We start from the raw sequence: 24,953 nt of genomic DNA, 5'->3' as shown, positions 1-24,953 counted from the left end.
GAAATAATGTCGAAATTTAAATTGTTAAGACAAACGTCGAAATTAAATTAAAGTTTGCCGACGCAAATGTTATAATAATTCGGTATTAACATAACATTTTATATTTTCATAGATTTGTGCGTGGGAGAGTCTTTTAAAAACTTTTAACAAAAGTATTAATATATTAAAAGTAAACATGAAAACATTAAAAGATTTTATGCTATGAAAATATGTATAATTTTACAAAAATTCATAAGAATTAGCATTATACACAAGTTATTTAAAAGTCTTTTTACATTGTGTACAATACTTTACCTTGCATATTTTATATAAAAATGGTGGATTAGAGATGAATATTTAAATCATTTAGAAATATTTTTATATATATGTAAAATTTACAATCAAAGTCTTATTATAATTATGAAACTATAGTGTGGACCAGTATATTTTAATTTTTTTAGTCAAAAGACAATGTTGTTTGTGTGAATGAAAATCCATCAAGTTGAATAAAGAATGGTTTTGTCCATTGTCCGAATCGAAATGTGAAATTTCCAGTAAAAAATTAAAAATAACACAACAGTTGGTTGGTATAAGTTTAAACTAAAATGTGATAAAACTACAGGTATTATAACATATTCTATATAAATGATTATAAAATATCTATATTTATAAAGACCATTTAATCTTTATCAAATCTTATGTAAAGTATTTATTGTATTCTTTTTGTTAGGGATTGGTATAATAACATCAGGTAAAGTGAGAACATAAATAAACTGAATTGCAGGTATTAACATAAATCCAAAGTAGGTTGATATTTTCGTTTTACCGTTTTCGTTTTTTTTTTATATTTTGCTCTATTATTAAAATAAAATAAAAATGGCTTGCACAATAGAACAAAACAAAAATTTAAATCTTAGTTAAAAAAGCAAAAAATAAACTAGTTAATGTAGGCTTTGATAATATAGGAGCTAAAGTATACAATAAAGTCATTTTTAAATATGTTAACTTTGTTTTGTCATGCGCATATAATGCTCAACCAGAGAGAGGAGCCAGTCAATGAAGATCTCTAAAGAAAAAAAAGATTTTTTTTAAAATGTATTAAGACAATTGTCTTGGATATGTCAATATTGTACCATTCATGAAAACGTGTTGCTAATAATTTTTTTTACACATAGTATAATTTAAATCATTAAGTTGCATAGATGACAAATTGTTAAATAAATTTCTTATTTCATAAATAGTTAATATTTATAAAAAAGTTAGCATTTATAAAAAATAAAAAGTTATTAAAATTTGCTAACAGCATGCTCAAATTAGAGCTAAGATATCTTATAAACAGACTTTAAAACAGCATAAAATATATAAAAAAGAAGAAAGTTAAGGAAAAAGCTGTTTATAAAAAGTTTTTTCCCTAGTTTTTTTCTTTTTTTTAATAGTTCAATATATCCGTTGAGTATCAAATCACATTTATATAGACTATTCTAGATCGTCTACTAACTCTAACCTCTCAGTTGTATTCATGTCTGGTTTTTCAGATCTTAATTACGATTTTGTTTATTACATTTTTTTTGTGCCATGATTTCATTATTTTTTGTTAATTTGTGGTTTGAGTATTTCATTAGTTTAATTTATTTGTGATTTGATTGTATTTTTACTGTGTGTGTTTTTTCTTTTAATTTTACAGGTTAATGGCAAATAAATTTATTTTGATTTCACAGGTTAATGGCAAATAAATTAAAAACAAAGTTTTACTTGACCAGATCTAAAACAAAACAAGCAAAATAGAATTGATTTTAAATATTTACAAGGTGTTATTGGTATGTATATTATATTTCTTTGCACTGCTCCCACCGATATATATATATATATATATACATACATACATACATACATACATACATACATACATACATACATACATACATACATACATACATACATACATACATACATACATACATACATACATACATACATACATACATACATACATACATACATCCTGGTATCTTAAACACCAGTTAAGTCAAACTTTTTTTATCTTTAACTGTAAGAGGTCAAGTTATTTGTGTTTAACTGTATTTATATATATGTATATATATATATATGTAAATTATGTTAGTGTATTTTACAAATAGAGTGCTCAATGTTCTTAAAGAACAGAGCAATAATTAATTAGTAAAAAACACTTATCTAACTTTTATCTTCGACTTGAAGTTTCACCATTGCTGGATCATCAGGAAGAGTTACTAAATCTCAAAAAATTCAATTTATAGAAAAAAATATTTTACAGGAAGTTATAAATTATTATAAAAAAATTTTTAATTACTATATTTTTTTTGTTAACGGGAAGTTACAGAAAGTAATTATGAAATAATTTTCTTTGGAATGGGGATAGTTTAATTTGGTCATTTGTTTTTATAATTTTTTAAGAGGTATTTATTTTCGTGCCTACATTTAGAAATTAATTCAGATTTTTTATTTAATAAATTTTCTTGATTTAAATGAGTAATTATTTCAAATTTTTCTTGCAAACATAGCATACATTTTTTGGAAATGTTATTGTAGGCAGGGGCAGATTTTAGAATAGACCATTGTAAATTAAAATTTTTATTTTTTTCTTTTAAATCCCAAATATATTTTGACAGCATAGTCTCTTTTGAATATTTTTTGTGTTTAAACGATTGTTTGTGGTTGGCATAACGTTTTTTCCATTCCCCCTCGGTTAAGCCAATATATTGTTTATCAGGGTTGTTTTGTGAGGAAACAATGCACTTGTAAATTACATTTTTCGAAAGGCATTTTCCATTTAGAGGGCAATCTATTTTTTGTTTACAATTACAATAATCAGTGTTTTTTTCTTTTATATGTTCATTTTTATTAATTAACGCATAGTTGTGGCCTTTTATAATTCTTTCTAAATTTTTTGTACAACTATAACTTACTTTAATGGTATTTCTGTTAAAAATCTTATGTAATTTATTAGAGGGAGGAAAATGTTTGTCTACTAGTTTTAGAAAAATTTTACCTATACTTGTTGAAACATTTTTGCTGTACGGGGGTTGGGGAAAGGGGGTTAAACCAAATTATGTTTCTATTTCTATTACGCTTTTTTGCAATTTTCTTTTCAAATTTTTGCTCGAAATTTTGAAAGCCACTTTTTTAAGGGCATCTTCATAAACGCGTTTAGAGGAGTTAAAAATATTTTCATTAGAAGAGTTTTGGTTTAGCCTATTGTTAATTGAAATTGGAATTTGTTTTAGAATTTGAGGGGGATGGTTCGAATTTACATTAATATACAATAATTCGTCATTAGGTTTTTTGTAGGGCTTATAGGAACTTTCTGAGAGGTTAAATGTGACATCAAGAAAATTCACTATTTTTAAATTTATATTTATTTCAATTAGGAAGCCAATATTTTTAAAAACTTTAATAATATTTTTTCTAATTTTATCGAGTTGTGGCCCTGATTTTTTATGCATTATTATTAAACTGTCGTCGCGATAAAGACCTAATTGATTAATTTGGATTATTTTAGCTAGGGTATTTAAAATATATAAACCTACAAATTCGCAAATTTCTGCTCCGTCGTAACTTCCCATTGTTACATCAAAGCATTCGTGCGTGGTTTTTTTCTTCCACGTTTCCTTATCAAAATAGAGTAAATTTTTTCTGCAGTGCTTAATTATACGGATAGTGTCCTCAGTAATTTCTAAATGGGATTTTCCAATTTACATAATTAAATTTATATTACATAAATAAATTTCGAGCAAAAATTTGAAAAGAAAATTGCAAAAAAGCGTAATAGAAATAGAAACATAATTTGGTTTAACCCCCTTTCCCCAACCCCCGTACAGCAAAAATGTTTCAACAAATATAGGTAAAATTTTTCTAAAACTAGTAGACAAACATTTTCCTCCCTCTAATAAATTACATAAGATTTTTAACAGAAATACCATTAAAGTAAGTTATAGTTGTACAAAAAATTTAGAAAGAATTATAAAAGGCCACAACTAAAAATGTTCTAAAAATGTATAAATTAATTTTTTGGTTTATTTGCTTTCGATAATTGCTTTTCAATTTCTATAATTTAGTTACCTGCGTTAAAAAATGGTACAGGGCAGATTATTTGTAATACTACAACAACAGTTAGTATTATAATATATAATTAACTAATAATACTAATAATAATAATAAGTGAAGCTGTGACAATTGAGAACAAGATGTGCAGTACATTAGCATAAGATATTGTACTATGATAGCTATAATAAGTTTATGAAGAATTATTGTTTCTTTTCTTACTCACAACAACACAATATTGTACAAAAAATGTTTTTTCGGATTAAAAGAGTCATGGCTCAAAAAGCTGTATTTTTAAGGTTTATAAACTCGTATATAAGTTGGTTGAATCAACGCTAAATCAACGTTAATCTAACGTTGATTTGTGTTTCCATTTTAACCAAAAATCAACCATTGTTCAACCATAAATTTCAACGGTTTTCAACGTTGATTGTGTTTGCTGGGTGTATTCAACGTATCGTAGTAAACCAACAGATAGATTTTACATTTATATTTATTTATATTTGTATTTTTTGAAAGATAGTAACAGTGTTTACATACTATAAAGTCATTTAAATAAAACTTATATTTATATTTGTATTTTTTGAAAGATAGTAACAGTGTTTACATACTATAAAGTCATTTAAATAAAACTTAAATGACGAGAGTGAAACTGTTAAGAAAATTATTGCTTGTCGCTGCAAACAAATACTAACAATAAAAAAAATATTAACAAAATGAAAAATCCACAATATTTATTTGCTCAACACTTTTTTAAATGGATTATGGGATTACAGTTTATTTTATTTTGATTATATTGTTTAGTTATCTACCAAGTCGCTTACGTAATCATTAATATTTGTTTATAATTTTTGTATTTCTTTAAAAATTTAACTATGAATTATTAATATGTTACTTATGTCAATTAATAATCATTAATATGTTGATATAAATTGTATTAGATGTGCTTGATGTCAAAGAAATAAACAATGAAAATAAAAACATATTCCTGACCCTTTCATTTTAATTTTATTGATAGGTCAAAGTGATCACTATAGTGATGGTGACTATGGTCGCCAAAAACTAAATTATAACTATTTATTAATAGTTTCATATTTTACATATTAACAGTTACATTGATATTAGGTAATATATTTTTAAAGCGAAAAAGAAATTTAAAAAAGACGCCTAATTTTTCCGTTTTTTCTGCGAAAAAACGTGCATCGGCCGATGCAAATCCAAAGTTAATTTAATGTCTTGTTTTTAACAATATTATAAAGGAGAAATTTAAAACAACTTGCACATAAACATTAGGCCAACGTATGTAAACTATCGTAAAAACTTAATTGTTTTTACGATCTAAACCCAACGTTGATACAATGTAAATAACTTAAAGTTGATTCAATAAATATGGAGTTAGGTTGACCCAATGTATATAACTCAACATAGATTCAATAAATATAATTCAAAGTTGAAACAATGTATACAACACAACCAAAACTGTATATATCTTATATAAAATCCTCCTTAGCTTAAAACGTCATACCACAAGCAAAACAAACATTAATTTGTATCAATTAAAATTATAACTTCAGTGGCGCTAAAGTAAAGACAATTATTTTCACTTTTTCTGATATGTATAATAATAATGATAATAAAAATTCTCATAACTTCTATAATGTAGCGGCTGTTTTTTTAAAAGGTATAGAACTTTGAGATTGTATAAAACAAGATTTTTTTTTTAAAAATGACATGTAATTTTGTAAATGACTATTCAAAAGATAATGTTTTAGCATTATAATTTAAATATGATTTCTGACATATGACCGCCACGGCTGATTCGAACGTAATCTAATCTGGAGGATTAGATTACGGTCATATGCCAATTTTCAATCACTTTTTCCAATATTTGTGGCCGTGTATCGGCAATAACGCGGCGAATGTTGTCCTTCAAGTGGTCGATCGTTTCGGGCTTATCAGCGTAGACCAGCAACTTCACATATCCCCAAAGAAAATAGTCAAGCAGCGTTAAGTCGCATGATCTTGGAGGCCATTTCACTGGCCCGGATCTTGAAATTACGCGGTTACCAAACGTTTCCTTCAGTAAATCGAAAGTGCCACGAGCTGTGTGACATGTTGCGCCGTCTTGTTGAAACCACTGCTCTTGCACATTATAGTTGTTCAATCGAGGAACGAAAAAGTCAGTAAACATGAACAACAATTCCAAATTGTGCAAATTTATTTTGACCAGAACGTAACAGTAAATGGTGACCGCTCTATAGCGGTCACCATTTACTGTTACGTTCTGGCCAACATCGTTCTTAAAGACGTACGGACTAATGATTCCACCAGCCCATAAAGGACACCAAACAGTCAATTTTTCTGAATGTAACGGTGTCTCAGCATGCACTAGAGGATTGCTTTCGCTCCAAATACGGCAGTTCTGTTTATTGAAGTAGCCATTTAACCAAAAGTGAGCTTTATCGCTAAACAAAATTTTCTTATGAAAATCGGGATTAACGGCAATCTTGTTTTGGCCCCATTCACCAAATGTACGCCTTGCAAGGTGATCGCTTGGCTTCAATTCTTGCACCAGTTGGATTTTGTAAGCACGCAAACCAAGATCTTTACGCAAAATCTTCCACAAAGTGGATGGACACAGTTCTAATTCCTGTGCACGTTGCCAGATAGACTGATTTGGGTCTTCCTCTACGCTACGCTCTACAGCAGCAATGGCTTCTTCAGTACGTACTATATGACGTCTCTGTGGTTGCGTATTATCATGTAGAGTAAAAGTGGCGCGAAAACGGTCCACAGTTAATCGAATTAATTGCTCTGATGGACGATTATGTTGACCGTAAAATGGACGTAGTGCTCAATACGTATTTCAAACAGAACTATTGTTTTCAAAATAAATTTTCACAATTCGGAATTGTTGTTCAGACGTCAGTCTATTCATGTTGAAATGCCAAACCAAACTAAACACAAATCACTTGACAGCTGACAAAATGGCCGCCAGTTAAAACTGTTGTTAACTTCAAGTTCTATACTTGTAAAAAAAACACCCTTTATAATAATAATAATATTAATTCTGATAACCTCTAGCGCGGTGTTAACTCACTCGTAAGTTGCACTCTTAAATATCTAGTGCAATTATCTGTCTATTTTCTTTATCCTATCTTTCTAACTCGACTTCTTCTAACTTTCGCTCTAACTTTCTTCGTTCTTCCTAAACTTGATCAGCGAAGCGGGTAATAATGCTCTTTAGTAAGCTATATCGCAATTAGTCGGAGGTGGTTAAACCACAATACCCACTAATTTTGATATTATACCAGGATAATATCAGAATTGTATTGCGTATATGTGTAGGGGGTTCCCCCCTTCTCTCTCAAAGCTGTCATTCAAGCATTTAAGTTGACACATTTAGCATTTGAGTTGACAAGTTTTGAACTACAGTTGGCAAATTTCAAATATTGAGGACTTTTTTTTTTTTTCGACACCCCCGTGAGAGACCTCTTCGGGAAGACCCTGTATTTATGTATATATATATATGTGTGTGTGTGTGTGTGTGTGTGTGTGTGTGTGTGTGTGTGTGTGTGTGTGTGTGTGTGTGTGTGTGTGTGTGTGTGTGTGTGTATTTACATATATATGTGTGTTTATATGTATATATGTATGTGTATATATATAAATAAATAAAGATTTATTAGAACAAGTTTAAAAATTACATGTTCTAAAGGACATACAGATCCAATAAATGGACACTGACAATATGCCCCTAAAAAGAAAATAAAGTACATATGGAACAAATATAGTTTATAATAGAAACATTCAAGATTTTATTCATTTATTTTATAGACACAATGTTTATCGAAATTGAACAATTTTATTTTATTTTTAAAAGTTTTATCAGCATTTACAGCTCCTGATGTCAGATTATTCCAGATATTTACAACTCGTTGAGAAAAACAATATGTGCGAATGTCGAGTTGACATCGTTGCTTGCGAATCCAATAAGTATGACCACGGGTATATTTATTATTGGTAATTTCGAAAAACAAACTTTTATCTATGCAAATCTTTTATCTATGCATAATTTTGAAACATATAACTAAATCATGTTTTAAACGTCTGAGCTCCAGAGAATCCAAACCAAGCAGCTGTAAACCACTTACCTTCACTCCTTGACTCCTTGACTTACCTTCACTCACTTACCTAACCACTTACCTTCACTCCCTGTCATTTGTCTCGGACCTTAGCTCGTATTCAGTTTCTTTTCCTTGTTCTCCTATAGGTGGTTCCAACCGTGCAATAATCTTTACATATCTTTCATCTTGAACTTCTACTTCAGACTCACCCTATCATCACACTACTTACTACTACCCTAAAGCTGAACGGAATTCTTTTCATGATTTTTCAATTTTTCATTCGACTCTATGATTTTTACCTTCTTATTTCAACAACAACAACAACTTCAACAAGTGTGATAGACATGTTTAATAAGTATAAATTATTATAATATAAATATCTATTAATACTATTAACGATTTTTTATTTTATTTTCTTATCTTATTTATATTTAATCATAATCATTTTTTCCAGTTTTTCAAAATACAAAAATTCTGGAAAAAAAAACCACCTAATTATTATTGCAAGAAATCAATGTAAAAAGGTCTTGTCTGATACTACCCAGTCTTCTTCATTTGTAAGGTCCATTATTGGATCTTTTCTAATAGTGAAAGAGTCCAAAAATGCAACGCATCATTAGAAAAACCAGCCCAAATATGACAATAGTATTTCATACAGAGATAAATAAGAGATATTAAAAACAGTAATATTTAGAAAAATTGAAGATTAAAAAGTTAAATCGATTGAAAAGATATAAAGATTTTTACTCAAATAAATGTTTTGATTAAAACAAAAGAATACATGCATACCAAGAAAAACTAACTTTTTTATTTTAGTCGAATCTAAAATAAAAATTGGCCATTTTGTTGTAGGCCAAAAAGCCAGCATAATATATGCCGCAATCTACAGACTTGATAAATTATTCAAGCGAGTTTTATTTCTAAAAGTTTCAGTACATGAAGCCTTTGATTTTGTTACTTTATTTAATAGATCGATTATGTAAACAAGCAAAAAAGTCAATGACGCCATGTACTCTTAGGAATAAAATGCGCTTGAATAAATTATTAAGTCCGTAGATTGCTTTTGTTTTAACCAAAAAAATTCAGCCCCCAAATTTTTTTTTTATCATTCTATTTAATATGAATGCATCATGTCTCAGAGGTTTGGGATCCCTTTAACCTCAAGTTAAGTTGACAGATTTTTTTTTAAGAATTAACTTTTGTTAGTTTTTTAATTGTTAGTAACAATTAAAAAACTAACAAATAGAAAAACAATAATCATCAAACTTTAAGGTTTTAACAGACCATTGAGAGCCCCATGCTGTAGCAGAAGTGAGATCTTTTTCAAGCTGAAATGCCCTCTCCAAGTAATCAGAGAGTGTTGGCTTCTTATCAAGACAAGAATAAACATGATTTAATTCAACAGACCAAAGATTTAATCCAACAGACCAACAAAACAACAACAAGCAACAAAAGGGTTTCTCATAAAAAAGAAATGAAGTAACTAAGATAAAAGCAATACTTTCTTAAAAAAAAATAATAATAAAGCTTTTTTTATAAATTAATAAAATGTTTTCTTTTTGCCAAAAAGTTCTATTATTAGGGTTACACATATGTCTTATAAGTTAAGAAACCAAAATTATTTAATTGGTTCCAATTCAAGTAATTTATTTAAAGCCAAATAATTTTAGCTGAAATTAAAAAGCAGAAATTAAAAGTAAGTTTAAATTTTAATTGATAAAAAAAAGAAAAAAACTGTTCATCAAATAAAACATGACAAAACATACTTACATAAATACAATTCAATTACAAATTCAATTATTTTATTACCTTGTCTTACTTGTGTTTTATTTTCAGCTCGAATTGTTTCAACTGCACTGTGAAATTTATTTTTAAGGTCTAAAAAAACAAATACAAATATAAATACAAAACAATAAAAATAATCACTAATATGAAATACATAATAACTTATGTTTTTACCACAATTTAATATTGAGCAACATTAGGTATATTCAATAAATAAAGTTACTATATAAATATACCATTTTTCACAAGATGAATTGGCATTTGAAACTGTTTCTCTTCTTCGATGTTCTAAAATAGTTAAAAAAATTTTTTTTCTTTTTCGCAATAATTGGTAAATGGTATTATTTTGTGTGTATATATATATATATATATATATATATATATATATATATATATATATATATATATAATATATATATACATATACATATATATATATATATATATATATATATATAATATATATATATATATATATATATATATATATACATATATATATATATATATATAAATATGTATATATATATATATATATACATATATATATATATATATATATATATATATAATATATATATATATATATATATATATATATATATATATATATATATATATATATATATATATATATATATATATATGTATATATATATATATATATATATATATTACGATTTTTTTTTTTTAAACATGCGAGGAATGTTGTTACATTGACTGACAAATAGGTAAAACATGTGAGAAGTGTTGGTTTTTTACAGTACAACATGCACAGAGTGTTACTACATTGACGATCTAATAGCCTGCTGCTACATTGACTATCTTATAGCCTGCTGCTACAAGGAATTGCCGCTACATTGACTGAAGGCTTGGTTTGAGCAAGCCATCTATCATTTAAAAAAAAACTTTATTCAAGTTTTTAAACTTTTTCTGGTCTGGTTTATTAGCATTCTCTTTAAAACAGCTTATGGAAGAAACTTTTGGACTACTATGCTTTATAGTATATTTTGGACTATATATATATACACACACATACATATTTATAAATTATGTAAGTGTATTCTATAAATAGAGTTCTCAATGTTCTTAAATAACAGAGCAATAATAAATTAAATTATTTTTAACTTATATATATATCAGGCTTGGTCTGGAAGCGGGTGCAATCGCATTCCATTTCTGACCACGCAAATTATATTTAGTTGCACTTTGGCTTTTTAGATGTTTTGAGAACATGTGTATTTCCATGTATGTCCGAAACTTTTTGACACGCTAAAACAATTAAATTCATAAATAATCTTTTGTAATCAAATGATTTAATATTAGCAAAGTGCTTTTAAACTAAGAGATAGTTAACTTTTAATGACTGCAAAAGGAAATTTTTAATTTTATTTTTAAATTATATTAAGTTAAGTAAGTTTTATTAAAAATTAAAGTAAATAATTATATAAATAATAATATAGATTAATTTTTTATTCTTTAAATGTAATTCTTTTTAAAATGTTTGTACAATCGATTTTATAAAAAAAAACGTTCAACAGCAATTGCGTTTTCAATAAAACTTAAAAAATAGTAATCATCCAAGTAAATAAAAATAATAACCAAACAGGAATTAATAAACAAACAGGAACTTACAGATGACTGAACATAAACATTCATATATATATAGTGACTTACGATGAACCAGCACTGCGCCAGCGGCTCATAAAGAACAAATACATACAACTATATTAAAAAGCCTACTCACTAAACACATCGCGGTATCGTGAAGCAGTTCTGCTTCCTCTTCATAAATATATTTTACTATTTAAGTTTAACCATTAAAGTTTGCTTTCTAATAATTTGATGCAATAAAAATGTGCTTCTAAACCAAGCAGCTGTAAACGGCTAGAATAGCTTAAGCAACTAAGATAAGCAATTTTTTTTGTGAATCGTTTTTGACTATTTTCAATAGATTTTATTAGTTTGGTGTGGCGACCAAACTGGAGAGAAATACTCAGCAACTGGTCTTATATTAGTGGTAAATGCACGTACTAATATAATAAAATTGCGAGTTTTTAAGCATTTTAAGATTAGGTATGCTCTAGTATTTGCTACACGAATGACTCTGGCAATATGTTTTTTGTAGTTTTGGCGGGAGCCCATAGTTACTCCAAGATCTTTTGGGTTAGATGACCAATCTAGGATACAACCACTTAACTTGTAATTAAAACTAATACTATGCGATGGAGAAAGTGTTAATCTGTGTGCAAAATATTTCTTGCTGGCAATTGGCAATTACCAAGTATCCGAGCAAATAATTATTCTATCAACAGCAACAGTTAAATCGTGGCTATGATTCATATCGCGATACGGACTGTATAACTTTAAATCATCAGCAAAAAGTTTTATTGTACATTCGAGACTACAGATGATAAGTCATTTATAAATAATAAGAACAAAGTTGGTCCTAGCGCACTACTCTGAGGTACACCACTAACAATTCGAATCGGATCTGATAAAGCACTACCAATCTTTACCTGTTGAGATCTGTCTGTGAGAAATGCAGAGATCCAGTTTAAAAGGTTACCACGAATATTGTATAATGAAAGTTTTGATGAAATGAACATTTTGAATGAGATACGGAATCAAACGCCTTTCGGAAGTCAATATATACAACATCTGTAATCAGATGATTGTAAAGTGCGATACTCTAATCGTTAGTAGATTCTAAAAGATTCGTACAAGTAGAACGTTTATAGAGGAAACCGTGCTGACTAGGAGATGTTATGTTATACTTATTTAGATACTCAACAATATGTGAATTGATAATTTTTTCCATGATTCGACAACAAGTACAAGTTAAAGAGATGGGTCTATAGTTGTTAGGATCCGTTGTAGCTCCGTTTTTAAAAATTGGGGAGACGAAAGCTTTGCGCCATTGATTAGGTAAAGCGTTTGATGTAAAACTAGCCTCAAAAATATATGAAAGAGGAAAAAATAAAACATGAGCTATCTTTTTTAGAATTGCATTTGGTAAACCGTCAGAACCGTCAGACGAGGTACTAGGAATAATTTCCACTCGGGTTTTATACACTGACTCCACGAATAAATGAACTGTATCAATACTTATTGGATCATTAACATAATTGACAATATTAGGAGAATAGCAATTATCGTCCGTAAAAACACTTCCAAAGTGATTATTAAACACGTTAGCATTTTCTATATTACTGGAAGCAACCTTGTTATTGTTAACATACTTATAAAACTTGCTATTGTTATTTCCCTCTACTAGGTTTAATTTAATTTTCAATTGGTAATTAGATAAGATATGTTTGCAATTCCTGGTGTACTGTTTGTAAACTGATTTGTTATAAATGCTTTTATTATTTGTCCATTTTTTCCATAATAACCCTTTGCGGCTTAAGCCGTTTTGTTATAATACTTTTTCTTAATAGGTACAAATTCATTAATACCAGTACCAAAAAACCTTAGAAAAATGCTCTAGTAATCCTCAACTGTACAGGCAAAAGAAAATTCGAAATCCCAATTTATTTTTAATAAATATAACTCAAGGCTCTTAAAATCAGCGTAAGGAAAGTCGTAAAAAGATTCTGGTTTATTTTCACACTGGTTGAAATTGTTCGTATTTATAGAAAATTGGACCGTGTTATGATCGCTAGTGCTAAAAGGACACTCAACAGATATATCACTTAAAAGGACACTCAACAGATATATCACTTAAAAGGACACTCAACAGATATATCACTTATAAAGGACACTCAACAGATATATTACTTATAAGAGAACTGTTATTCAAAAAAATAAGATCAAGAAAATTCATATTGCACGTGGGTTCTTTTATGAATTGGAGCATTTCGATCAATATCAGTATCTGTTTGCTTAATCTGAACTTTTTCTACTTTAATGTCATTTCTACAGTCAATTGCAACTCCTCCACCAATTTTAATACGGTCTTTGCGATAAATTGAGTAATCTTTAGGATATAAAATAGCGTTAGAAAGTTTATTATTGAAAAATGTCTCATACACACAGATTACAGCCGGTTTTGTAGCCTCGGCATATAAATAAAACTCATGAAGTTTATTGGCAAGGCTTCTTGCGTTAAAAAGATGAAAAGAAAATTTTTTATTTGAATTTTTTTGTAAAGAAAAGCTGTCATTGTTATTGAAATTAATTTGTTTGTTAGCAATATTTTTTCGACTTATTTTTTCATTTTTAACTTTTTTGCTTATTTGATAAATCATGTTATTTTTGGACGAAAATTTATTATTAATTGACATATAGTTAAAGCCAACAGAAGTTAATGATTCGTAACAGTTCAGATTTGATTTCCTGTTATTTGAAATTAATTGCTACTTGACGATTTTAACAACTCTGTCGTTACGTATTCCATAATAATAAACCAAAGGTTGCGCATTTTCTAAATTTAGTTTTTTGCACTCATCTCTTAATAATTTGGCATTATACCTTTCGGCTTCAGTTAAGTCAGGGTTGATAAATACATTGCTTGAACTTTTTACGATTTTCGCAGCTTTTAAAATAGAATTTCGTTCTTTTTTATTATTAAGGACGACAACAAACGGTGGTTCTTTATCAGATTTAGATTTAAGCTTTATAATTTGTTTAGGTCCAATATTTGAGTTGATTGAACTAAACATGTCTAGGATTAATTTTTTATCTTCCTCTTTAGCACTTGCAGTATCCAAAACTTTTGATGCTGTTATGCCAAAAATTATTACGTTGTTTTCCCTTTTCTCCCTTTCTTTTGTTTCGGCAGCAACAGCATTCATAATATGCAATTGCTCAACTGACTTTTTTTAATGGTGCTCTGCCACTAACAAAGTTTGCCCAAGATGTCGAGGTTGGTGCGCTTGGAGACTTAACATTTTCTAAAGCTTTAGTTCTTTCTAAAAAAAGTGAATTGCAATTTGTTAGCTCATCAATTGTCTTGTTTAACGCTCCAATTATTTTATCTTGTTTACCATTATTATTTGTTTTAACTTTATTAAACCTTTTTTACTTGTAATAATTTCGTTGATAAAAGCGTACTCAAATATACGTCTTGTCACTTTAAAAGCGGAAGTTCAATCGAAGTTGTATATATATACATATACACACACACCTATATGTATATATATATATATATATATATATATATATATATATATATATATATATATATATATATATATATATATATATATATATATATATATATATATATATATATATATATAATATAAATTTTTACTTTTTTTTTTTTGTTGTTTACGAAAACATACAAACAAAGCTTTGACAAGTTTTTTACATCAATACATAAACAAGACTAAAAAATTACAAAAATCGTGATATAAACTGAAAATACAAATCAAACCACTAACGTTATACATAATAAAAAAGTCTGATCTTATCGTCAGAACTTACAAAAATGCAAATATATAAATACATATGAAGAGTATACGGGAAAAAAACGGCATAGTCACATTTAAAAAGTTTTGAGAAAGTATATATTATTTGTAAAAGTTTTATTTGTAAATTATTTGTAAAAGTTTTTATATAAAGCATAGAAGTATTGATATTAAGATTATTATATTTATTAAATCATTGTTACGTTTTGTCAGTACATAATTGTTTGTAACTTTTCTGTCTATACATAACATTCAATTGTTGTTTTATTATTAAAATTGTTTTATTATTATATAATTTTCTTATTATTCTTATAATTGTTAATTTATCGTCATTATTATCATTGTTATTTGTACTATTAATACTATTTCATGGTATTTACTTAAGATTAGTTTTTAACTATTTGTAAATGACCTCGATTGTAAGATCTTTTATCGAAATATATTGGTTGAAAGATATCAGTTGTTATGATATTGTCAATTAGAGATGTTGAGTTTTTTGTTACCCTTTTAGGTCGATTAATCAAAGGAACTGCTCCAGCCTTAAAAACTGAGTCGTAGAAGTTTTTAACTTTATTGTCCTTATTATATGTAAAGTAATTCATATTAAAATCTCCAAAAATAAAACATTTATTGTTTTCTTCTAAGCCTTATTTAAAGATATTTAGTCCGAAAAAAATGCTCAAGTTCACGCTCACGCCGCCAGGTGATCAATATCAGGTGCTTAATAGTATATTTTTAGACGTTTTGTTAAAATTTCAATAGTTAAATCTTCTTTATCGCCATCAGAAACGCATAAATCGTATATATCGTACCTCAAATGCTTCACGGACATTTCTTTGAAATTTTTTATCCTCAACCTTAAGTGTTGCTGCTTTATCCCATTCAATATCCTCATTGCAATTTACTTTATGCAAAGCTAATGTAGACTGGTTTAACTTGCCTTCAGTCAAAAAATTTTGGTATTGTTGAACCCTTGTTCGTATTTGAAGTTTTGATTCACCGACATACACTTTGGAGCATTTGCACTTAAATAAATAGGTTCCAGGAAGGCTGTTGCGTGGTAATTTTGATTTATTTTTAGATGTTAATAGCGTTTTTAGGTTAGCATTTGATTTAAAAAAAGTTCTGTAACTAGCTTTTCTGAATATTCTTCTAAGTCCAGGAGATGTTATTGGTATCCATGGTAAAGAGATTGTTGGAAGGTTATTAGAGTTTGATAGAATTTCATTTTTATTTGCAAAACGTTTTTTTTTTGAACCTAATAAGAAATATCTTTAAGCATTTTTTCATTCAGTAAACACTTGAATTAAAATATTTATCTCATCTTTTAAATGGTTTTCGCTGCATATTGAGTACGTATGTATCCGTTGAATATAGCTTTTAAAATTTTAGGATTGTGATTAGAATGAGGTTTGATTTGAATATTGGTTGTAGCATCTTTCCTGTAAACCTTGAACTCATATTTACCTTGTGTATTATTAATAACAGTTATATCCAAAAAAGTTAAGCATCTTATATTTGTTTTCAGCTTCAATAGTATATTTTAAAGATATATATATAATTTTAGGATTGTAATTAGTATGAGGTTTGATTTATATATATATATATATATATATATATATATATATATATATATATATATATATATATATATATATATATATATATATATATATATATATATATATATATATATATATATAATTAAAACGCTGTTAAACTTTTGCGTTGTTAAAATAATAATCATCATGCATGAATAAATCTGTGGCGCAATATTTTGGTGCTAAATTAATGAAACTAATTTTTTCATAAAGAAAAATATGTTAGCTAAAAATTTTTGTTTGAAAAATAATATGTAGAAACATTTAGTTTTGACTTTATTTAAAGATGCCATTTTTGTGTAATATGAGCATGCTCAAATGACCCAGTATTTTTCATTGAAATTACCTAGATTAAAGTCCAAAAATGGCAGTGGTTTTAATTGCTTACTGAATAAAAACAAAATATGGTAAAAAAAATTTAATATTTTAACATTACTAAATATTTTTCTGTAATTTAAATTCAAAAAACTTGAATTTTTTTCGTTTAAAGGTTTGAGTTAATAAAATTGAAAAAATAACGAACTAATTTTTTTTTTTTTGCGGAAAACATAGCAAATATTCAACAAAAGCTGGCTTAAAGTTTGATCTTTTAATGAAGAGTTTTGTTAATAACATAACATTATATTCTAAAAACTAGTTCTATTTGTCAGGTTGGTATTTTTTTACTTAATTAATATTATTTTTTTGAGCTAATTTAAAGTGCTCATATTACAAAGTGGTCTCGGTACAAAGTGCTCATATTACAAAGTGGTCTCGGTACAAAGTGGTCTGGATAATATGAGCACTTTTGCCACTTTTTTAAAACCTCTGTGTTTTTAAAAAAAATTTCGGGTGCCTAAATACTTAAGCGGATCATAAGTAGGGATCCCAAAAAATCGTTTATTCGCAAAAATTTTGGTCCCAGCTTAATTATTTTTGAAAATATTCCAATTTTCGTGCTCATATTACCCTAATCTACCCTATACATAAATATATGTATTAGGGTTGTTCAAAAAAATAAAATTTTCAAAACGCGAATATACAAGAAGCCAAATTTAAAGCAAATATAAAAAAATACAATTAAAAAAGAAAATTCTAAAAATACTGACATTTACCTTGTGCTCAAACGGCAAAATACCCCGAAAAATACCTCAAATTGTTCCTAAATTATTTGGCTTTGAGCGCAAGGTAAATCTCAATATTATATATATATTTTTTTAGATTGTTGTGTATCCTAGTTTTTTCATTATTGTTATTTATATTAAAAAAGGTTTCGCAAAAAATTGTTTTTGCACAAATACGCAAAAAAATGTTTTTTGTTTTTTTTACATAAATTTTTTTGCATAAAATATCTTGAAGCCTTCTAACGCAAAGGAGTGCTGCTACTACGACTGAGCATAAATACATTTAAATTGATATTAAAAAATTATGCATCTATAAAAAATTATGCATCTATATAATTTTTAATTCAACATTTGTTTTTTTGAAGAGGTCTTCGATTGTCTTTAATGAATAAAATAAATTTGTAGCGTCGGCAAACATATATGTCGGCATATATTTTTAAAGATATTAGAGGCATTTGGAAGATCGTATATATAAATATATATAATATATATAATATATATATAAATATATATATTATATATATATAAATAAGAAACAAAAGGAGAGCAAAAATGGAACTTTTGTTTTTTATCAAATTTAAGTAACTTTTTTTATCTATAATGAAACACTGTTGTTTGTTATTAAGGTAGTTTTTAAACCATTTTAAAGCTTGATTTTTTATGCCATAGTTTTTCATTTTTGTCAGTAAAATCTCATAGTTGACGGTGTCAAACACCTTCGACAAATCAATAAAGATCCCTAATGTGATTTTTTTAAAAAAATGATTTCTATTTGAGAGGTCAAGGATCGCATGTTCTGTTTGGTGTTGCTTTTTAAAACCGTATTGACATTTATTGATAATTTTGTTAGTTTTTTAATATTCATTTAATTTCTTGTAGATTATTCGTTCGAGAGGTTTTGAAAATAACAAAAGGATTTAGATGGGCCTATAATTGTTTAAAGAATTGGTTTCTCTTGATTTATAAATTGGTACAATTTTTGAGATTTTTAGTTAATCAGGTACAATACCTGTTGTAATTGATGAATTAAGTATTTGGTAAATTGGATTACGTATCTACTCAAAAACATCTAACACTACTTCGCATGAGATGTCATCGATCCCCGGAGACTTAATTTTAACTGATTTTACAGCTATTTTAAGTTCGTCTTCACTTAGTTCATTGAAATTTAAGTAGCAATGTGAGCCTGTTAAGTTTTAGATGTGAGTCTGTCAACTTTTAGATGTATTGTTTGGGCGCTTTTTCTTGCTCCAGCAATTTATTTTATTGTTTATTTATGTTTATAAAATTGTATTTATAGTAAAAGGCAATTTAAAAAATAATACAAAAATAATTATTAAAAAAAATTACAAAAAGACACACAAAAAAATACCCTGACCGTCATTTCAGAAAACCCGATAAAAAAATTAGGAAATCCCTGGAGATTAGAAGAGCAAGAAGTTAACATGAGCTAGGTATTGAGGAATTTGTTCTTAATTGAGATGGCAATAATGTTAAACAACTTTAACTTTGGGACCAATTTGTCAATAATTAACTGGCGTCACTATTGTTTTTACAATATTAGTTTTTACGCCACTATTGTATTTACAATTGAATCGGCGAATGTTAAAAGGGCGGAAATCCAAAATGTAAACTTTTGGGAAACTAAAAAAAACTGCATTTCCCCTCATAACAAGTTTTTGTTAATGTGTTAATAATTTTTTTGTTGAAGGTAAAAAACATTATCCTCTTCAGAAAAAAAATTATTAAACCATTAACAAAAATTTACTATGGGGGAAATTGCAGTTTTTCTTTAATTTCCGAATGTTTACATCGTTAGACTTTTAACATTCGCCGATTCAATTATTGTTTTTACGCCTTTTAATGTCTTTTTTTTAAAACTTATTGATGTATGTATTTTTTATAACATTTTTTTCTATTACCTAACGACGTTAAAATAACTTAATGAAGATGTATCATTAATTAGTGACAATTTTTATATATAATTACAATACATTACAATAATTAGTGATGTATATATATAAATATGTAGTTAATTCAAAATATATTTACAAAAATAGTTTATGCGCTGCCTATTTTAATATATACAGGGCCGTCTCATAGATATCAGGGGCCGTGTGTGCTAAAATATCAAATGAGGCCCCCTCAATTAATTTTTTCTTTTATATAACAACATTTTATATAACAACATTTAATATAACAACACAGATATAAAAATCAGTTTCATTCAATGCATAAAATAAAATATTCATTTGAAAAGTGTAATTCTCCTAGCGTTTCTAGAAACAAAATCATCATAACTCTTCGAATCTTAGTTTCTCAAAATGCCTGATCGCGATCACCGCCAACCCAAGTCTTTCCTGAGACATTGAAGAACGCAAATACGACTTCAACAACTTCAGTTTTTATACATATATAAAAGTATTTTATATATATATATATATATATTATATATATTATATATATATTATATATATATATATATATATATATATATATATATATATATATATATATATATATATATATATATATATATATATATATATATATATATAACATGTATTTATATGTAAATATTTTATATAAATAAAATTCTTTTTCATATACATTTTTAGTATTTTCATAGATTTATATATACTTTAAAATATTTAAAATTTAATTTTTTTATTTAAGGAAAAGTGTTTTTCCGTAAAGTAACTGTTGTCTTGTCTCCTTTCAAAATTTGACTTAATTTTGTGACGTCAAATTATCGTGAACATATTTTTGTAACAGATAAAAAAATTTATTTCAAAGTTCATTAATGAATTCGCTATTAAATTTGGTAATGAGTACTCTATAAAAATAGAATGGATATAAATTTAAAATTAATGATTAGTGCTGGATTAGGTTCTGGCTTGTTATTTGGCTATTGTGCCAGTCGGTTCTTCTCTTCTTCAAAATCTAATATAAAAATAAGGTCCAAAGTGGAACCAAATGCAAAGGAAATTGAAACCCAAACGGAAGAAAATGTTTTATTGTCACGTAGTTTGGAAACGTTTTCAAATGATCTTACATACAACGCAAATGAAAATTTTCCGAATCTTCGAGACAATAGGTAATTAATATGTTTATTTTAATTTGATTTGGCTTAAAATATATTTGACATAAATTAATTAAACGTCGTAGCGATGCTTGAGTGTTTATCAGGTAGCGATGCTTGAGTGTTCTTCAGGTAGCGATGCTTGAGTGTTCATCAGGTAGCGATGCTTGAGTGTTCATCAGGTAGCGATGCTTGAGTGTTCATCAGGTAGCGATGCTTGAGTGTTCATCAGGTAGCGAAGCTTGAGTGTTCATCAGGTAGGTTTAACCTTTATGATAATAAGTTTTAATAAAGAAATTTTTTTTATGTTTATAGATCGTTTATGGCTCGTTATTTAACAAAGAAAATTTACAGTGATTTGTACAACCGAAGAACTCCTTTGGGTTTTACAATTGATAAAGTACTACAAGCGGCTTTAGATAATCCAAATAAAGGTGGTTGCGGAATTGTTGCTGGTGATGAATATTGCTATGAGGTTTTTGCACCGGTGTTTGACCCGGTTATCGCTGAGCGACACGAAGGGTTCAAGCGGAAACGCGACATGGCAACTGTTTTAGATCAAGGTTTTTTTTTTAAATATAATCAATTACTCGTTTTTTTTAATGACATATGTAGCAGCATTTTTTTAATGACAGCAGCATTAGGTACATAATGAATTATTACTAAATCTTATTATGAACTAATAAAGTTGTTTACTGATTATTAAATGGAATATTGTTAAAGTTGTTCAACTTTTTAAATTTTAAAAAATAAATCAGTTTTATTTTAAAATTTTTGTTAAATAGAAAGCCCGAGTCAAGTTTCGATAGAACGTCCAATTCAACACCTGTATGAACGTCCATTTGACTCAAAACTCGTCAAATCGTCATACTTTTTAATTTCCCGGTGCTTAAGTGGGTTTAGATTTTCACCGTCGTGCAGTCGAGCGGAAAGAAACCATATAGAACTTCAATTGAAAACAGCATTATTAGCATTAACAGGTTTGAATGAAATATTATATAAAATGCTAGTTATAGTATTAAAAAGTATGTATGTAAAAGAAGTATGTATGTAAAAAAAGTAAGTATGTAGTAGTATTAAAAGTGTGTATGTACTAAAAATATTGTTGTTATTAAACATAAATACGTTCTATGTATTTATGTATAATAATCATACGTTCTGCTAAAGGTGAGTTTTCTCCATTCTGGTTTAAATTTTAACTTTTCCAAAGCACAACTACGCATGCTCACAATATTATTTTTCCATTCCTTATCCAATTCCCATTGCCGTAAAAAACCAATAAGTGAAACCTCACCTTGTTGTTATAGATAAGAGCGTGTTGCATGAGTTAGTTCTAGGAAAATCTTAACAAACAATTTTTATCTGTATATAAAAAAAAAGATCTTCCAAAAGTAATTTTTAGGTTTCGCTTTTAATTGTGTCGGGTTTTAAAAATTATTTTCTATTTACATTTGTTTAAACAAATTATAAAGAATTTCATTATCAACCGATTTCAGATCGTTTATCAACCGATTTCAGAACGTTTAAATTTTAACCAATTATTGAGTAAAATTTAAGGGTGATTATCATTTCACCCCATAGTCTGTTTTTTGATATTTTTTTCTTTCAATTGTAAGTTGACAAATTATAAACAATAAACATTTATCTTTAATCAAAAAGAAAAAGTTTTATTTCAAGAATTTTATCAAGCCAAAGCCTTTGGCGTCCAGGCCTATGACGAGTAGAACTGTTAGTATTTTTTCTATTATTTTCAGTTTTATTGCAAATGACAATTAATAATTATAGAAATAATACAAGTACTCTATCACAAACAAAAAAGATTTTACTCTACTTCCATAGCCATAGGCGCAGTTTAGTGGGATCGACTGGTATAACTATAAGTCTATAAGCCATCAATAGTCAATTTATAAATCAGGATTTTCGTTTTTCATATTTGTATTATAATTTTATTTCAATATTGCTTTGTAAAATTTTTAAAATATAATAAAAATAACAAAATTTCATAATATTAGTTAAACTAATATATGTAAAAATATTTTTAACATAATTTAATTAAAAAAAATTACTCTAGAATTCTTATACGAAATACTCGTAAATTTTAAATTTGGAACTAAATAATAATTTTAGGAGATTATAAAGGTACTTACATCCACTTAGCTGAAATGACAACCGAAATTAAATCTTCGTTGCCAGATATATTACAAACAGCTTCAAACACAGCTTTCGGTCGCACATTGTCGTCGCGTGGAGAGTTCCATGATTGGCCTTTCGGGAGAGGTGTTTTCTATAATTCTGAACTAACCCTTATGGCGTGGGTAAACTTTGAAGATCATTTGCGTATAATGTATCGCAGTGAAGATCCAAATATTAAGGAATCTTATAAAAAGTAAGAATTATGAATACATTCAAGGGCACATTAAAAACATAAACTTAATTTAAATGATTTAAAACTATTTTTTAGATTTCAATCTGCCATACGCGAACTTGAAGAAAAGTTATTAGAGGTCAATATTACTTTTGCTTTTCATCCAGAATATGGTTATTTGTTGTCATGCCCAAGTGCTATTGGGACTACTTTGATTGCAGTAGCGTCTGTAAAACTTCCAAGAACTATTAGGGTATTCAAAATAACTATAATAAATATAATAATAATAACAATAAAATACCTACAAGCTATATTATTAATGCAAAAACTCTTTTTTTTTTGTACTTAAACAAGTTTATATTTTAAATATAAACTTAAAATAAAATATTAAATATTAGATGAAGCATTTAATATATTATTTAATTTTCAACACATTTAATATTATACTACATACATATAGTAATATACTATTTTAATTTAATTAGCACGATAGATTTCGGGATATAGCACGAAATTTGCGAATACATATTCGAGCGAAAGACCGAGGTAATAATTTCTTTCGGAAAAAAAAAATCTTTTTTGGATTTTATCAGCAATTTTTATATCTTATTATTATTTATTATATATTATTATATACTATTTTAACATCTTTTAAATATCTTTTTTACTTTTATTGCTTAGATGCATTAAAAAAAGGATGGGTAGATGTATACAACAAAGATCGGCTTGGTTTTACAGAGGTAATATAATAAATTGTAGGAGTAACGAAATATTTTTTAATAATAAATATTTGTAGATTAACAAAATATTTAATTATAAACACTATTCAGCACAAATTAATTTTGAGAAATTTACTTTGATAGGAAGAACTTCTTAATCAAGTTGCTGACGCCGTTCACAAACTATGTGAAATCGAAACAAACTTAGAGAACGACGGTTCATTTTCAGATTTACTTAGTTATAGAAGTATTCTTCAATAACTAAGAGAATTGAAAGAATAATTCATTAGCTTTTTATATATACTTATAAAAAGCTAATGAATTATTTTATATTTTTATATAATATATATAGTATATATACTTGAAAGGTGGTCTAAAGTGCTCATGACAAATCAAATCATGTGCCTTAGAGCCATATTTTTTTTATTCAGAGTAAATGAAAATTTTAGGTAAAATTTTATATAGTTGTAAATAAGTAATATTTTATTTGATAATACAAACAAATTTTATATGAACAGCATTTTTAAATAAGCTTTGTGGAAAATTACCTGAGAGTTCAACGGTTTAGAAATGTCTTAATCTCATCTATCCTCTTTCAACCCCCATTCCCCCACTTCTTCCTGAAATCCCATTACATTCATATAAGAGGTCGTCCATATATTACGTCACGCTTTAAGGGGGGGGGGGGGGAAGGGGTTAGT

General features: G+C 27.2%; 1 protein-coding gene across 3 annotated transcripts; it reads left to right on the top strand.

Moving 5' to 3' along the window:
* The first annotated feature begins 437 nt into the window (after window positions 1–437).
* Window positions 438–24,720, top strand: LOC100207889 (creatine kinase M-type-like). 3 transcript variants are annotated; one of them, XM_065801477.1, is made up of 11 exons: window positions 438–601; window positions 710–782; window positions 1,698–1,796; window positions 20,976–21,183; window positions 21,484–21,731; window positions 21,954–22,148; window positions 23,296–23,554; window positions 23,630–23,786; window positions 24,019–24,079; window positions 24,215–24,273; window positions 24,397–24,719. In XM_065801477.1, the coding sequence occupies exons 5-11, from the start codon at window positions 21,491–21,493 to the stop codon at window positions 24,511–24,513; spliced, it is 1,089 nt and encodes a 362-aa protein (XP_065657549.1). In that variant the 5' UTR covers window positions 438–601; window positions 710–782; window positions 1,698–1,796; window positions 20,976–21,183; window positions 21,484–21,490; the 3' UTR covers window positions 24,514–24,719. The 3 variants fall into 3 exon arrangements, with proteins under 3 accessions (XP_065657549.1, XP_065657548.1, XP_065657547.1); XM_065801476.1 differs by lacking the exon at window positions 438–601 and having other exon boundaries at window positions 657–782; XM_065801475.1 differs by lacking the exons at window positions 438–601; window positions 710–782; window positions 1,698–1,796 and having other exon boundaries at window positions 20,838–21,183; window positions 24,397–24,720.
* The last annotated feature ends 233 nt before the right edge of the window (window positions 24,721–24,953 follow it).

This window comes from Hydra vulgaris, chromosome 07 (genome assembly GCF_038396675.1).
Source record: "Hydra vulgaris chromosome 07, alternate assembly HydraT2T_AEP".
Lineage (NCBI taxonomy): Eukaryota > Metazoa > Cnidaria > Hydrozoa > Anthoathecata > Hydridae > Hydra > Hydra vulgaris.
This window is presented reverse-complemented; position numbering and strand designations above follow the sequence as displayed.

Excerpts from the sequence above, each read along its gene's own strand:
- LOC100207889 (XM_065801475.1), top strand. The coding sequence starts at position 20,936 with ATGGATATAAATTTAAAATTAATGATTAGTGCTGGATTAGGTTCTGGC. Across the intron at positions 21,732-21,953 it reads GGCAACTGTTTTAGATCAAG|AAAGCCCGAGTCAAGTTTCG; the intron begins GTTTTTTTTTTA and ends TTTGTTAAATAG. Across the intron at positions 23,787-24,018 it reads AACTTCCAAGAACTATTAGG|CACGATAGATTTCGGGATAT; the intron begins GTATTCAAAATA and ends TAATTTAATTAG.